Source organism: Lacerta agilis, chromosome 5 (assembly GCF_009819535.1).
Source record: "Lacerta agilis isolate rLacAgi1 chromosome 5, rLacAgi1.pri, whole genome shotgun sequence".
Taxonomy (NCBI): Eukaryota; Metazoa; Chordata; class Lepidosauria; order Squamata; family Lacertidae; genus Lacerta; species Lacerta agilis.
This window is the reverse complement of record NC_046316.1, coordinates 23,010,441-23,027,457: the sequence shown is the minus strand read 5'-3', so window position 1 is coordinate 23,027,457 and position 17,017 is coordinate 23,010,441. Positions and strand designations below refer to the sequence as shown.

Here is a 17,017-nt window from a genome sequence, read left to right as displayed (position 1 = left end):
TTGCACAAGTTTACACTGTTTTGTGTTAACGAAACTGCTATACAGTAAATATAAAATGTATTAATGAAACTGCAAAGGATATAATGACAGAAATTTTCCAAAGGACAATTTTGATACTTGCACAAAGCAAAGACATACTGATAACAGGCAAAATGGAGCTGAGATACTTAATATCTTAACTTTAGCACATCAGAAAGTCAATAGGAAGTAAGAGAAGAATTTTTGGTTGTGGCTATTACTTTGGACCATAATGGACTTCCTTCTATGTGTTTTCTGTTCTTTCATTGTTTGCAGACTCGGTTGCCTTGTGCTTTCCTGTCTTTCATTTCATGTTGGTTTCTTTCTTTCTTTTTTAAATTTTGGATCATCCATAATTATGTGACTCATTCCTATTTTTCCCTACCTGTTTAGCTGTTGTTTTTACCTACTTCATTCTAATTCATACAAACAGTTGTACTTGCTTTTTTTGTAATATTACAACGTTTACTGACCAATTTTCTTCTCTGGTCTCTCTGTTTTTCAATCATTTTTGTTGATTTTTACGTTTGATTATTTTGGTTTAACAATTTAAGAAACAGTTGAACGAAGTGCAGGAGCAACAAGATCCCTACCTGCTACCTATTCATACAAGCCATTCTTTTCAGCAAGACCGTATCAGTCTTGGACAACAGCACCGATTACTGTGCCTGGGCATTCCAAATCAGGCTTCACTTCTCTATCAAGCTCTTCCTCTAACACTCCAACAGCTTCTCCATTAAAATCAATATGGTCCGTTTCTTCTGCTTCACCAATCAAATCCACATTAGGAGCCTCCACTACGTCTTCAATTAAATCTGTTAGCGATGTAGCTTCTCCAATTAGATCATTTCGGACAATCTCCTCTCCAATAAAAACTGTGGTCTCACAGCCTCCATATAATATCCAAGTCTCTTCTGGTTCTTTCGTCAGAGCACCCACAGTAACAGAAGCCACTAGTTTGAAAGGGCTGGCATCCGCATTCCCCTCTCGGACATCTCCAGTGACTACAGCTGGGTCTCTTTTGGAGAGATCATCCATTACCATGACGCCTCCAGCATCCCCCAAATCGAACATTAACATGTACTCTTCAAGTTTGCCATTTAAGTCAATCATCACATCAGCATCACCGCTTTTATCTTCACCTTTAAAGTCAGTGGTGTCTCCTGCTAAGTCAGCAGTTGATGCTGTTTCACCATCTAAGGTCACGATGGCTTCATCCCTCACTTCCCCTGTGAAACACACAGTCGGGCATACAGAGGTAGCCATGGTTAATGGATCCATGTCACCTTTGAAATATCCGTCCCCTGCCAATTTACTCAATGGAGCTAAAGCCACAGCCGCATTTCAAGACAAGATCACTGCAGCAACCAGTTCTGCAAGTTGTGCTGTTAATGCAGCAACTGATACTGTTGAGAAAATGTTTCCAACCACTACTGCAACCCCATTTTCTCCACTCAGGTCGCATGTGTCTTCAACTCCATCAGCCTTTCAGTCAATAAGAACTACTCCTGCAGGTGTATTGTACACATCTCTTGGGTCAATATCAGCAACTACCTCGTCAGTAACTTCATCAACTATCACAGTCCCAGTATATTCTGTAGTCAATGTTTTGTCTGAACCAGCACTAAAGAAGCTCCCAGAGTCATCTTCCCTTACAAAATCGGCAGCTGCGTTGCTATCGCCTATTAAAACATTGACTACAGAGACACGCACACAGCCTCACTTTAACCGAACCTCATCTCCTATAAAATCATCCTTGTTTTTAGCACCCTCTGCTCTTAAGTTGTCCGTACCATCTTCTTTATCTTCTAGTCAGGAGATGTTAAAAGATGTGGCTGAGATGAAAGAGGACCTAATAAGAATGACAGCGATATTGCAGACAGATGTAATGGAGGACAAGGAATTCCAGCCAGAACTAACAAAGGAGGGTAGAATAGATGATGAAGAACCTTTTAAAATTGTTGAGAAAGTAAAAGAGGACTTAGTAAAAGTTAGTGAGATACTGAAAAAAGATGTGTGTTTAGAAAAGAAAGCATCAACCAAGCTATCAAAAAATGATAAAGGACATTCTTCTGAGGATGAATGGGTAGAGTTCAGTGCAGATGAGATTGATGAAGCAAGACGGCAAGGCATGACATATCCTCCTATATCTATTCCTGAAAAGGTGCAAATTAAAGCGAAGGCTGTATCTGAAAAGGATTATAACTTGACTAAAGTCATTGATTATTTGACGAATGACATTGGTAGTAGTTCTCTGGCAAGTCTGAAGTACAAGTTTGAAGAGGGGAAAAGAGAAGGTGAAGAGAGACAAAAAAGAGTTTTAAAACCAGCCATTGCATTGCAAGAACACAAACTTAAAATGCCTCCAGCCTCCATGAGGCCTTCTACTTCAGAAAAAGAGTTGTGTAAAATTGCAGATTCTTATTTTGGAACTGATACTATTTTGGAGTCTCCCGATGACTTTTCCCAACATGACCAAGACAAAAGTCCTTTGTCTGACAGTGGCTTTGAAACAAGAAGCGAGAAAACTCCTTCAGCCCCACAAAGCGCTGAGAGCACAGGGCCAAAACCACTTTTCCATGATGTACCCATCCCTCCGGTCATTACAGAGACAAGAACTGAGGTGGTTCACGTGATCCGTAGCTATGAACCTTCATCAGAAGAAGTTACTGAACCTCAAGCAGAAGAGCCGCCATCAACGAAAACAGCACCTACTTTTATGGAACTGGAACCCAGGCCAAACGGAGGGTCTATCAAAGAAAAAATGAAAGCCTTTCAAATGAAAGCCAGTAACGAAGATGAAGACCACAAATGTGTTCTTGGTAAAGGTGTCCGTGTAAAAGAAGAAACTCATATAACTACCACTACCAGAATGGTTTACCATAAGCCTCCGTGCACTGAGAGCTCTTCAGAAAGAATTGAAGAAACCATGTCTGTTCATGATATAATGAAAGCATTTCAGTCAGGACGCGATCCTTCCAAAGAGTTGGCAGGTCTGTTTGAACATAAGTCTTCGGTAACACCAGATGTTAGCAAGTCTACTGAAATTTCACCACAACATACAGAGAAGGACAGCAAAATGAAACCCAAACTGGAGCGTATAATAGAGGTCCATATCGAAAAAGGTAATGAGGCTGAACCTACTGAAGTCATTATTAGAGAAACAAAAAAGCACCCAGAGAAAGAAATGTATGTTTATCAGAAAGACTTACCTCGAGGTGATTTGGAAAAACATGATGCTCTTCCTTGTTCAGACGAACAAGGTCAGCAAGAAGAAGAAGAACTGACAGCAGAAGAGTCCCTACCTTCTTATCTGGAGTCTTCTAGAGTAAATACTCCCGTGTCTCAGGAAGAAGACAGTCGCCCTAGTTCTGCCCAACTTATGTCTGATGACTCGTACAAAACACTGAAGCTTCTGAGTCAGCACTCAGTAGAGTACCATGACGATGAGTTGTCAGAACTAAGAGGGGAGTCTTACAGGTTTGCTGAGAAAATGCTGCTCTCAGAAAAGCTAGATGTGTCTCACTCTGATACTGAGGAGTCAGTTACTGACCATGTTCTACCCCTTAGCTCAGACTTTCAGGGGCATGATAAACGATGCAGAGAAAAAATAGCCACAGCCCCCCCAAAAGAAATCCTCACCAAAATCTCTAAAGATATATCAGAAAATGGTGTAGGTAAAATGTCTAAAGATGATCATTATGATAAAGTGACAGTGTTACATTATACCGGAGATGTTAGTAGCCCAAAGCACGCAATGTGGATGCGCTTTACTGAGAACAGATTAGACAGAGGTAGAGAAAAGTTGATGTATGAAGACAGGGTGGACAGGACTGTTAAGGAGGCAGAAGAAAAACTGACAGAAGTATCACAGTTCTTCCGGGACAAAACAGAGAAACTGAATGATGAACTGCAATCTCCAGAGAAAAAGCAGCAGAAAAGGAATGGGAAAGAAGCACACTCTGGCCATAGTTCAACCAGCAGCAGCCCCGAAAAGGTGACGATTTCTGAGCTGCAGAGTTCAAAGGATGACTGGACTAGAGGAGGACCCTTTGGCTATTGTGGGAAGAGCTTCCCAAAAGCTGACGAAAGAAAAGCAGCTAGTTTGCCTAGCAGTCCCGAAAGAAGGGCTCTTACACAACAGACCGAGGATTGTAAGCAGTTGATGGAGCAGAAAGGAACAGCTCAGAAGAGTAGGACACCCGAGGCTTCGCCAACCGGATTCCAGCTGAAGCAATCCAAACTCAGTTCTATTAGGCTGAAGTTTGAACAGAGCATAGGCTCAAAGAATAAGGACCTACATCATGATGATAAGAAGCAGGACACTCAATCTAAAATCCCAGTGAAAAAAATGCAAGAGAGCAAGCTCCCAGTCTATCAATTTTATGCAAGAGAAAAGCATGCAAAAGAGGTAGACCTCGCAGATGGGAGTATAACATTACAGAGGGAACCTCCTGCTAGCAAATTAAAAGATGGTGCCCAGGGTAAAGGCAAAGCGATGGAAGATGCTGCTGCTTCAGATGTACTCAGACACAGAAATGAAATGCCAAGTAAGAATGTTCCAGAAGGCTTTACAGAGCAGAAGCTGAAAGGTTTGGCGTACAGTACAAGCTCAGATACTGCATCAGCCAAGGGGCATTGGGATAAAAAGGTCTATAGGACATGGGAAAGCCCTGGAACATTTGCCCATAACACACAAAAAGAAAAACTGTCCCATGTGCTTGTTCAGGATGCAGTAAAAGACAATCACATTGACCACCCTGAGGCTAAAGATATGGGCAGAGCCAGTGAATTCATCACTGTGACAGAGCATGAGCACAAGGTGTCAACGAGCGGGTCCCATTCAAAGGAGGTGAAGGAAGTGACTGTAAAATCTCCATCCAAAAAGGTCCTTTATAGAGAATATTTTGTCACAGAAGGAGAGACCCCCAGTGAAGTGATGGATAAAACCTCAAAGAAAAAAGAACCATTGACTGCATCCCACATTCCAGTCAGAATTTCAGAAGAAAAACGAATGTTATCAGCTAGCATTCCCGATGGAGTTCATGAACAGCTAAAACATGCAGCACATGAACTGTCAGCTAAAGTGTCCCATGCTAGTGTGGCAAAGGAAAAAACTGAGAGGAACTTTGATTATACAGAGCATGTTAAAAATAAGTATTCAGAATTTTGTCAGTTTAGCAGTAAGCACATCAAATTAAGTCCTCCTATGGAGGATGCTGAGCTATCCCTTAGTAAATCACCTGATTCTTTAGAAAATAGCCCAGGAAAGGAGTCTCCCTCAAGGGACTTTGACTCTATTCGTAGTGATAACTTGGCAAAATCAGCCCCTTTAGCAACAGCTGAGGGAACAAAAGAGATTAAAACCTTACCTGTTTATGTCAGTTTTGTTCAAGTAGGGAGGCAATATGAAAGGGAGGTGCAACAAGGAAATATTAAAAAAATTGTAAGTCAGGAAAGTAAGACGGTACAAGAGACAAGGGGGGGCTTTTACACCACAAGGCAGCAGAAACAGCTTCCTTCTCCACAAGGCAGTCCAGAAGATGACACATTAGAACAGGTGTCCTTTATAGATAGTTCTGGGAAAAGTCCATTAACACCTGAAACTCCTAGCTCAGAGGAAGTGAGTTACGAGTTTACATCTAAAACGCCTGATTCACTAATTGCTTATATACCAGGCAAACCCAGTCCTATCCCTGAAGTTTCTGAGGAATCTGAAGAGGAAGCAGAGGCTAAGTCAACCTCTGTAAAACAGGCCACTGTTGAGCCACCAAAAATTGACAGAGTGCTGCCCAGTAGCTTAGACAGAGATTCTAATAAAAGGCCCAAAGGGAACCGGGTTGCATACATTGAGTTCCCTCCTCCTCCTCCGCTAGATGCCGATCAGACAGAATCAGAAAAGCAGCGCCACTCCTCTGAGAGTGAAATGGAGATGATAGAAGTAAACCTACGGGATGAACATGACAAATGTCAGCTGGCTGAACCACTCATAAGAGTACAGCCACCTTCTCCTGGGCCACCAGGAGAAGATCTTAGTGACTCTAGCGATGATGAATCCCTGTATCAGCCTGTTCCCATTAAAAGATACATGTTTAAATTGAATGACGTTGAAGATGGCCAGAAGGAAGGCTCCAAGCATAAATTGCCTGCGAAAAGAGAGAATGGGAAACCTAATGATTTTGAACTTAGCCTTGATTCTCCCCAGAATGATATTGCGCAGAATGGGAACAATGACCAGTCTGTCACTGAGTGTTCCATAGCAACCACTGCAGAATTTTCCCATGATACAGATGCAACTGAAATTGACTCTCTTGATGGGTATGATCTACAAGATGAAGATGATGGCTTAACCGAGAGTGATTCCAAACTTGCAGGTCCAGCAGTGGAAATCAAAAAAGACATATGGGCTACAGAAGGCATTTTGAAACAGACTGATCGGTGTTTTAGCCAAAGTAAGCTGGAAGTTATTGAGGAGGAAGAAAAAGTTGGTACTGAAGAAAACAAACTTTTATCAAAATGTCCAGCAGCTGAAAAAAGTGCCGATAAGACTGAACAAAAATCAGGGGCACAGTTTTTCACTTTGGAAGGCAGGCACCCTGACAGGACTGTGTTTCCTGATACATATTTCAGTTACAAAGTAGATGAAGAGTTTGCAACCCCTTTTAAGACAGTAGCTACTAAAAGCCTAGATTTTGACCCTTGGTCCAATAACCGTGGTGATGATGAAGTGTTTGAGTCCAAATCGAGGGATGACGAGGCTAAGCCTTTTGGCCTTGCCGTAGAAGACAGATCTCAAGCGACAACCCCAGATACGACTCCAGCCAGAACTCCAACTGATGAAAGTACACCAACTAGTGAGCCCAATCCCTTCCCGTTTCACGAAGGGAAGATGTTTGAGATGACTCGCAGTGGCGCAATTGACATGAGCAAGAGGGATTTTGTTGAAGAAAGACTCCAATTTTTTCAGATTGGTGAGCATACTTCTGAAGGGAAGTCAGGGGACAAGGGGGAAGGGGATAAAAATAAAGTCACTGCCATCACACAGCCGCAGTCAGGGGACAGAGCTGTAGGAAAAAACGTAGAGGGAGAAGTAGAAACACCAGCAGTTGAATGTAAGCTCATCACCCAGGCCAGTGGAGATTGTATGGAAGCAACACCCGGTAGTAACTCCCCGGAGAAATCATCAACCACTGTTAATGCTTCTAAAGTTGATCCCAAATTGCGCACACCTATTAAAATGGGAATTTCTGCTTCTGCCATGACGCTGAAGAAAGATGTCTCTGGAGAAGTTACAGATAAGCTAGATGCTGTGGCGCCAGGTGTTCAGGGGTTAGAATATGAAGCCATAGAGGAGGTTACAAGCCAGTCAAGTGGTAGGGAAGCAGAAAAGCATGATTTCCAAAAAGATAATTTTAATAACAACAACAATTTGGACCCATCCGCTTTACCTAACGATAGCGTTACCTGTAAAGTAGTGCTAAATGAACATTTTGAGCCTAAGTGTCCCACACAGAAAGCTACTCAATTGAAAAACACTTCAGGAAATGATACAGGTGCAACACAAGGACACTGTAAACCAAAAGTACACGGAGAACAGCAGAAGTCATCAGAGCCAGTAGGGAATAGAGCGAGATCAAAACTTCCCATAAAGGCTACCTCAGCAAAAGAAGCTATCCCACATAGCACTAGCCAAGCCTGCAGAGTGAGTAAAGTCAGACAGGATAGTAAACTTGACAAAAGGAAACAAAACAGCTCTTTCCCACATTTAGAAGTAAGGTCTAAGATTCCTGTAAAAAATACACAAAGGCATAACTTAGCCATAGCTAGAAAGACACCAGCAGTTCAAAACCAAGAGCAGCTAGAGAGAAGCAAAGCCAAACCGCTTCCTTCTAAATTACCATTAAAGGTAAGATCTACCACCACCACCTCTACCACCACCGCAGCTGCAGCAGCAACAGTTAAAGTCAAGCAGAGTCAGCTTAGGGAGGTATGTAAACATTCTATTGAATATTTTAAGGGAATTAGTGGAGAGGCTTTAAAGCTTGTGGACCGCCTGTCTGATGAAGACAAAAAGTTGCAGTCAGAGGTGTCCGATGACGATGAAGAAGAAGACAGTACGTCCAGAAACACGTCCCTGTCCGAAGCCACTCAAGTTTTCCAGCCTTCCATTACATCGAAGCCCGCTAGAGATATGAGAACAGAGGCAGCATCTTTAAAATCAAAGATTGAAAAGTCCGACAGTGAGAGGAGGAGGAGGAGTAAGAGGACTGGTGAGAATGGAGGGAGTCAGGTTTCTGGAGCTCTCGTGGCTCACCTCGTGGAGATCAAGCCTAGTTTGTAAAACTTTCAACTTGTTGATCCTAGTGCATGAACTGTTGTGATTGCCTGTGAAGTGACTTACTGTAGTTCTCATTCTGTCATCGTCATCTGTATGTGCTGTCTTTTATACTCTTCTTTCTTCCTTTAAGTGAAGCCTATACTATATACAGCTAGTGAAGCATGCTAAATACATTCATGTAATAGTTTAGGTCTTAGAAGACTTCATTTTGTGACAGAAAAAAAACAAAAAACCCACCCCTCATTTTGTCAAACAAAAAACATTTTTTTTCTTTAAGTACTGGCGGACTATTTTCCACCACCCCACCAGTAGTTAAAGCATTGTTGAACAGTTGAGTAAATAGATTGTTGGCATGTTTGGTTTCATTTACACAATTAACATCATGTAGTTTGACACTCGGCCTTATAAAAGTGGCATTTTTTTATCAAATCTGTGACAAATATATATTTATTTATTGTAGGTTTTAGGGCACTCAGTCATTTTAGCAATTGATCTGAGCACCAGTTAACATAGTACAATGTATTAAAATGCTGTTAGTGCTAAGAATTCTTTCACAGCATCTTTTTAATCAATAAATTATAAATCACAGGTCCACAGAGTCCATGTGAACGGACAGATATAAGGATGGCAATAGTGGCCGATCATCTGGGTCTTAGTTGGACAGGTAAGATTTTATTTTGTGGTTTTGTGTGTGTGTGTGTGTGTGTGTGTGTGTTAGAGTGCGGTTTCGTCCTCAGGGCATCTTTTGTCTTCAGAAAAAGAGGGATACAGTAGATGAGGGAGATTGCAAGAGGTCTTTATGAAATGTGCTTTAGTAGTGCATCTTATATTATAAAACTTCCATAAACATGGTTTATGGAAGACAATCTTACTCGGCTACAAGTGATTGCCAAAGAAGAAGATTATAAAACTGATGTTTATAAATCATTTATGACATTTGTATCCCATCATTTCTTCAGGGAGTTAAGTCTGATGTGTTAGCCACACAACCACCCTATGCAACCAGTTAACATGATAGTAACCTGGTCAGGACACCCCTAGCATTAGATGGTCAAGCAGGAAACTTAGTCTTGAGACCATCACATGTTGCATGGGTTTCTTGTTCAGAATTTTGTTACCTCATTATCTCTAGACTCCACTGCATCGGTCCTGTCTGCTCATGGGCCTCAGATATGGTAGGGTGGGTTTAACAGAGTTTATTCTTCCTCATCTGTCCAGTAGAAATGTAAGAAATAAATGCTTTTGAAGTAGCACAAAGGCCCTTTTTATAAAGACCTCTATCAAAAGCAAAGCCAGCGAGTTAGATTTCTTTTCATTCTCACCAACCAGTATTGTAAAATATAGGCACTAAAAGTTGTGTAGCTTCCAGAAAGGATCTTGACTGCACATGGGGCATCCAGGGCCATGAGAGGCATTGGTTGCAGCCATAATGGCTTGGCAATAAGGCAGCTGACCAGTCCTACTCAGTCCCCTTCCTGCTCCCCAAGGAGCAGGCAGATCTCCTGACATGCCCCTCCTGTCCATTGTTGACAAAAGAATGGAGCTCTAATTGCTGCCTTCTCCTGCTTCCTCCTACATACCCCAGGCATGTTAGAAATATTTTGTAGCTTTGTATACAATATTTGACAGTTTGGATTCAAAGTATTCTGTATGAGAGTGGAAGGTACCTGTTAGTCTTAGACTCTTTGTGTGTCTACTTTGGCCATTTTCCCTCTGATTGCAGTTCTCTTGCTACATCATATAGCATTCCAGAGATTTATCTGAGTCTTCAGGGTAACCTAAAACATGAGGTGAAGACAAGAAAGCCCTGATGCTTGCACAAAACACCAGCTGCAATTCTTTGAGTTGAAGCCAATGTGCTGCTATGCCACATAGCAATTGTGAGGTCATCAGTGATTGTCTACATCAGTGTTTCCCAACCTTGGGCCTCCAGCTGTTTTCAGACTACAATTCCCATCATCCCTGACCACTGGTCTTGCTAGCTAGGGATGATGGGAGTTGTAGTCCAAAAACATCTGGAGGCCCAAGGTTGGGGAACACTGGTCTACATGACTGGAAGCCTGATTTAGTCCTATTAAAACAGACTTCCTCAGCCTGCTGCTGATGTTTTGGAACACAACTCCCATGATCCCTGACAGTTGGCCGTGCTGGCTAGGGTTGCTGAGAGGTGTAGTCCAAAACACCTAGAGAGCAGCAGGTTGGAAAAGGCTGTATTTAGACACAGCAGGAAACTGGGGAAGCTGCGCAACCTCTTGACCTCTCTTGGGTAGGGTAAGTGGAAGAATACAGTGGTGCCCCGCTAGACGAAAATAATTCATTCTGCGAATATTTTCGTCTAGCGGGTTTTTCGTCTTGCGAGGCAGCCCCATAGACATTTTCGTCTTGTGGGGCAGCCTCCTGCTAGACGAATGCCTTCGTCTAGCGAGTTTTTTGTCTAGCGGGGCACCAATGTATATAAATGCAGTTTGTAGAACTGGTGAAGGAAGGATACAGCCCAAAGCTCCACAAACAGTGGCTGATAGGTTTCAGACAGCAGGCTGAAATGATACCTGCTCTCTCAGAGGACTTTCTCCTTTCCGATTTCTATGATATATTACACTGAAAAGGCGGAATTCTGAACCAGACTCTTGGTTTTTCCATGTGTGACCTGCTGAACAGAGTTTTCAAAATAAACTTTGTTATCTCTCTCTTCCCTCCATTTTCCCCATGTTATAGAACTGGCAAGAGAGCTGAATTTTTCTGTTGATGAAATTAATCAAATCCGGGTAGAAAACCCAAATTCTTTGATTGCTCAGAGCTTCATGTTGTTAAAGAAATGGGTGACCAGAGACGGGAAAAATGCTACAAGTAAGTTTAATAATTATTATTGTTTTAAGTATGTAGAAGTCCATATTTTGCTGAACTTCATACATAGACTAGACCCATCACTTAATGACTGTAGCCTCAACCAGCATGTGTGAATAAAATGCCACAGATCAAAGACTATAGATAAAATTTTCAATTCATACATTCATTCATACATACATACATTTCAATTCATGCATTCAGCTGTGGGTCATCACGTTTTGAGAAGTCAAGGAATAAGGAATCTGCATGCATGTGTGAACTGGATCTGTCTGGATAGACTTAAAACAACACAATCTCACAGTTCTCACAGTGAGAACATATGAACAGATGAAACTGCTTTATATTGAATCAGACTATTGATCCTTCTAGTCCAGCATTGCCAACTGTAACTGGCAGCAGCTCACCATAAGTCTTTCTAGCCCTACATTGAGATATCTGGGACCTTCTGTGTGCAAACCATGTGTTCCCCTACAGAGCCACAGCCCTTTCCCAAAGTAGTTCCATGCACATACAATGCATTGAGGAGAATGCTGTCCACTGTTTTAGAGATTGTGATAAGGCATGGCAATAGAATTATTCCATTTTTACAGTAGCATGCACTTATACAGAGAGTATTGATGAAGAGCTGATTTGTGCTTTATAGGCACTCTACAACACCAGTATTCACTATGGTAGATACATGAAGTGTGAAGGTGAGACACATGTCTCTAAACACTTGGGAACGTGCACTGGAAAGTAGAGACTGGTTGACTGAATCCACTGCATGCATAAAGATGCCCATGCTATACATGTTACTGTTGTGACCACTGGCCATACTCATAGACAGTTACAAATTTCAGTTATGAAATACTTTTCATCTATTTTGTTCTTCCTTCCACAGCTGATGCCTTAACCTCTATATTGACAAAAATCAATCGGATTGACATTGTAACTTTGTTGGAAGGACCAATATTTGATTATGGAAACATTTCAGGCACCAGAAGCTTTGCAGATGAAAACAATGTTTTCCATGATCCTGTTGATGGTAACTGAATTTGTTTCATTTTGACCAATATTTTTCCACACAGAAAGGTCTTTTCATCTAATAACATAAACTATGCAAGATGATACTATACTCTTTCAAATGAAATATATATTATTTATCTCAAATATATTAAAAAATCAGGGTATGTATCAATGAACACTTCAGAGTTGTTTGGCTCCATTAACTTAATTTGAACTCAGTCTAAAATTACTTTGAAATCGTCCCTTTGGTAAAGTTACAACTGCTTATTGTTTCTTTACATTCTAAAATTACCCTAATGGGATAATGAAATTCTGGTACTCTAATTATGCTGAGATTTAACTTCAATTTTTGTTCTTCAACTGTAAAGTCTTTTATTGTGCAGATAGATATATAAATGAATCTGTACTACTGATCAGGTGCTAAAAACTAATTCTGACTTTGAAGATACATTAAGTTGCTTTCCAAATGCTTCCTTTTTTGTTTTGTTTTTGTAAGCTATGTTCTTCTAAACACTATCTAAATACACTTGTATTTTATTCAAACACATGCTGTTTTTGCTGCCTTCTGCAAGGATTTTCTGGCTGTGTGCAGCGCTTATGAGCTTAATTCATCCCCAAGCAACATTCTTGTTCATTGAATCACCGCATTGCAGAGATTAAAATTCTGTGGACATTTTAAGAAGTTTTCTCTTGAAATGTTCCTTGTGCCTTTTAATCAGAGACAAGTATCTTTTCTACAAAGAGAATGTGCTTCTCTGTGTTGCTGTCTATCCTTCCTCTCCTCTGAACCTTCCTCAAGCTTCTTGTCCTCACCAAGACCAGACTACCTTTTAACTTTCTCTCAGTTGATTCAGTTGCGGAACACGGGGACATTAGTGCAAATTGCTCTCCAGGCAGCACAATGTAATGCTGATCTCTCTCCCCATCCCAGCCTTTCATCAGCTCATCAACTTAATATTTACCTCTGAGAATATGGTTTACAGTTCACTGTCATTTCATTTGTCTATGTTCAAGTCTAACTGCCAGAGCAGGGATGGTCAACCTTTGTATTCCTGGGAGCTGCTCCATTCACCAGCTGCTACTCTGGGCTTTGGGAGTACTTTTCACAGAAGCAAGCAGACTTCATAATGGATGATCAGGCTTCATAGCAAAGCTAGCAGTAAGGGGTGTATAGGTATGGAGCATTCATGTTTGGGTGGCAAAAGATCATTAATTGCTGGGTGGAGGAAGTAATGTCCTTCCAGAAAGATTCTGTCATGAGGCTGATTGGTAGCTTGCTTTTGCCTTTTCAGGGTGTTCTTAATATAGCTATACACAAAATTCTACATGCAATATCCTTTGGGCAATTGTTTGTACCACACATTTATTAAAATTGGGGAGGTACTTCAGGGCTGACCAGGCTCACAGGTCTCCAGCGGGCCATCCATCCCTGTTCTAGATAATTATTGTTCTCTCTTTTTCGTTGCTTATGTTTTTCTTTTCTCTCTTTATTCAATCAGTGTTTCTGATTGTACCCATGTCACCAAGATCGCCTCAGTCTCCAAGATCACCAAGATCTCCTTATTCATCACAATCCTCTCATCTCTGTAGTTTTACTGTTCCCGAAATTTATATCTAGATCCTCCCTACCCTGTAGTTTTTGTTTTAGATTTTGCCTCTACAGTCTCTGAGAATATGCTATATTTTTCTGTCCTCTTTAAGGTTCATTTCCATATTTCTAACAACTGCGTTATCATGATGCAGTGATTAAAGTTGAAGTATCTACAGATGATATATCACATTTGTAATGGTATAAAGCCAAGTAGTTTTATCTTTTGGAAACTGGATGATAAAAATGTACACCAATTTTTAAGAAAACCTGGCTGTCTTGCTTTATAACATAATTCATTACATTTAAACTTTTTGAGTAAATTCAAATAAAAGCAGAAAAGTTGTTTTGCCACAAAATACCACTCTTGATATAAAAAGACAGCAAGCAGCAATCCAGATTCGGTCCATTTGCTATTGAGAAGAGAAATATAATACTACTGAAATTAGTGGAAAACCAGTAATTGAAAAATTGCAACCATGTGTGCTGTAGGCCAATAATAGTAATAAGCTGCACTGTATTAGCCATTTCATCTACTTTGGTTTTGTTGCATTCTTTAAGGATTTTACATTCATTATTACATTCCTAATTAAAGTGTTGTTATCATTTCATACATTTTCCACATTTTACATAAATAACTGGCCATTCTGCATGCTTGATTATATGTCACTCCATACTTCATTGCAATCAGTCCAAATGTGCTGTCTTCCATAGGTTATCCCACCATCCAAGTGGAACTGGAAACTCCCACTGGGTTGCGCTTTGTGCCACCCACCCCTTCCCAGCAAGATGATTTCTTTAGCGATTTCTCTAGCATAGAGTCACCCCATAGAACTCCCAGTAGACTGAGTGACGTGTTAGTAACTCCACAGGGAAACATAGATGATACAGCAGCAGAACCTCCAGTGGTGACTGAAGAAGACACTTCACTGGAAGACGGCAAACACGATTTCTCAGTGCCTAGAGAAGGAGCATCTAAAGATGTAGGCCAGATCCAATTGGATGAAATGGACCTTAATGATTACCCACGCTATCTTGGTAGTTATGCCGAGGTACCAAAACAAAAGCTAACCCAAGAGACTAGTCCGACTTTAGTGAGAATTGAGCAGCAGGAGAGAGAAAAGTCTGGTACTGATGAGATGACGGAAGAAAAGCTTAAATCTCTGTTTGAAGACATTCACCTTGATGAAGTAGTTGAGTCTGAGGAGATGACAGAAGAAAAAGTCTTGTCTATTCTTAAGTATGTGCAGCAGGCAGAACAGGAACTATCTTCAATTACAGGTTGGCAGAGTGAGGCCTCCAGCGTCAATGTGGAGCCGCCAACACCAGGACGCAGAATAAGCGGCGAATTGCTGGATCGACTAGATGACAGGTATGAAAGGGTTCAACTAACCAAGTGTTCTCATTTTGAAAACACATGACTTTTTTTTCAAACCCGTGGTGGTTGTTTTTCTAGATGAAGTACCTAAGTATAATGCTTATATAAGTAAGCAGCGATCCAGATTATAAGGCACCAATATTCTCTAATATATTTATTAATTTTTTTAAAGGCACCAATATTCTCAAGGCAAATTTACAATATAGCATTTAAAACAGTGAAATCCCAACCACTGTTAAGATGGGGGGGGGACACAATAAAAAGCTCAGAACAGAATGGGCAGCAGGAAATACATAAGCCTAGTTCCCAAAGGAACAGAAGAATATTTGACCACTTTTCCAATTTCAAAAAAAGTAAAGTACCATATTTTCCGGCGTATAAGACGACCGGGCGTATAAGACGACCCCCAACTTTTCCAGTTAAAATATAGAGTTTGAGATATACTCAACCGCAGATTCTCCACCCGGCGTATAAGACGACCCCCAACTTTTGAGAAGATTTTCCTGGATTAAAAAGTAGATTTATACGTCAGAATATACAGTAAAAGTTGCACATGCCTCCTGGAGAGAGGATGGGTATTCTGAAGTCCCAGAGCAGTGACAAAAAACCTGACTCTGCTCATTTTGCATTTGCATTGGATGCTAATGCAAAATTCAAAGGTGATTATACTTTTAGGAGGGTCTTGTTAGCTGATCTCAATACTCTGGGTATGGAGGGAAATTATGTAAGGGGATATGCTTCCTGAAATAAGCTAGGGCTAAAATATCAAAACCAGCACTGGTAAAATGCTAATTAGCCATACTGGCATGTGGATATATGAATCTTCCTTATGCTATTAACTATCGAGCACACTGTTGGCAACTACCATCCAAGGTCTTGGGGGCAAATGCTTTTCCTACACCTGCTTACTGAAATCCTTTTAAGAGGAATTGTAAGTGACTAAACCTGGGACATTTTGCGTGCCAAATTTATTGCAGAGCTATACTCCCTCCCACTGTACTTAGTGGAAAGCTCTAGTCTGAATTGTGTGTTAAACACACACACACAAACTTTATTCTTTGTTTGAGAAACCAAAACAGCAGAGCTTCCTTTGCCTTCAGATCATCATCAAATTTTCTCTGAGCCATAGAAGCTCATTGGTAGATATTGAGCCTTTGGTGCATATTCTCATTCTCGGCCTAACCTGCCTTGTGGGTTTTTTGTGAAGAAAATATTTAGCCATATATGCCACCCTGAACTCCTTGGAGGAGGAAGGGTGGGACAGAAGTACAACACATAAATTAACACTTACCCGGTACCTATTTTCTAGTGCTTGATCATGTTTGCTTTGTCTCTTGTAGCCCTGACCAGTGTAGAGATTCTATTACCTCATATCTCAAAGGAGAAGCAGGAAAGTTGGAAACCAATGGAAGCTACTCAGAATCTACAACAGAAGCAAAGACTAAGCCTTTCATTCAGGAGTCTGCAAAGAGCCTAGGAAAACAGAGCAACAAGGAAACTGTGAAACCAAAAACGCAAAGTTCTCTCCGAACTGAGCAGCAAACCATCTCATTAACGTCGCATCAGAAATCTTTGCAAGAGGCAAGCAAGCCAGCAGTTGATACACCTAAAACCTCTGTGCCTGTTAGCATGAAAAAGACGAGCTGGAATACTTCCGATGACAGCAAGCTGAGACCAAAAGCCCAGGAAGAGGAAGGAGCAACATCATCTGAACAAAAGGTATAAATGCCATCCACCTTACTTTGTGTGGGAGTTCTCATTCTTAATTCAGCTAAAGCATTGTGAATATAGAATGAACTTCCCTCTGTGGTTCCCTTTTATATTTCTCCCCAAAACTTCCCAG

At 41.0% G+C, this 17,017-nt stretch overlaps 1 protein-coding gene across 44 annotated transcripts in view; it reads left to right on the top strand.

The window, feature by feature from the left end:
* Window positions 1-17,017, top strand: part of ANK3 (ankyrin 3) — a 218,221-nt gene that overhangs the window by 191,723 nt on the left and 9,481 nt on the right. For 27 of the 44 annotated variants that reach the window (XM_033148862.1, XM_033148858.1, XM_033148874.1 and 24 more), the window contains 6 exons: window positions 573-3,143; window positions 8,946-9,020; window positions 11,072-11,203; window positions 12,084-12,227; window positions 14,511-15,168; window positions 16,515-16,893. In XM_033148862.1, the coding sequence (XP_033004753.1) occupies window positions 573-3,143; window positions 8,946-9,020; window positions 11,072-11,203; window positions 12,084-12,227; window positions 14,511-15,168; window positions 16,515-16,893 (3,959 nt within the window). Of the gene's footprint in view, window positions 1-572; window positions 8,289-8,945; window positions 9,021-11,071; window positions 11,204-12,083; window positions 12,228-14,510; window positions 15,169-16,514; window positions 16,894-17,017 lie in introns of all 44 variants that reach the window. The other 17 variants (XM_033148894.1, XM_033148892.1, XM_033148893.1 and 14 more) reach the window with 6 other exon arrangements.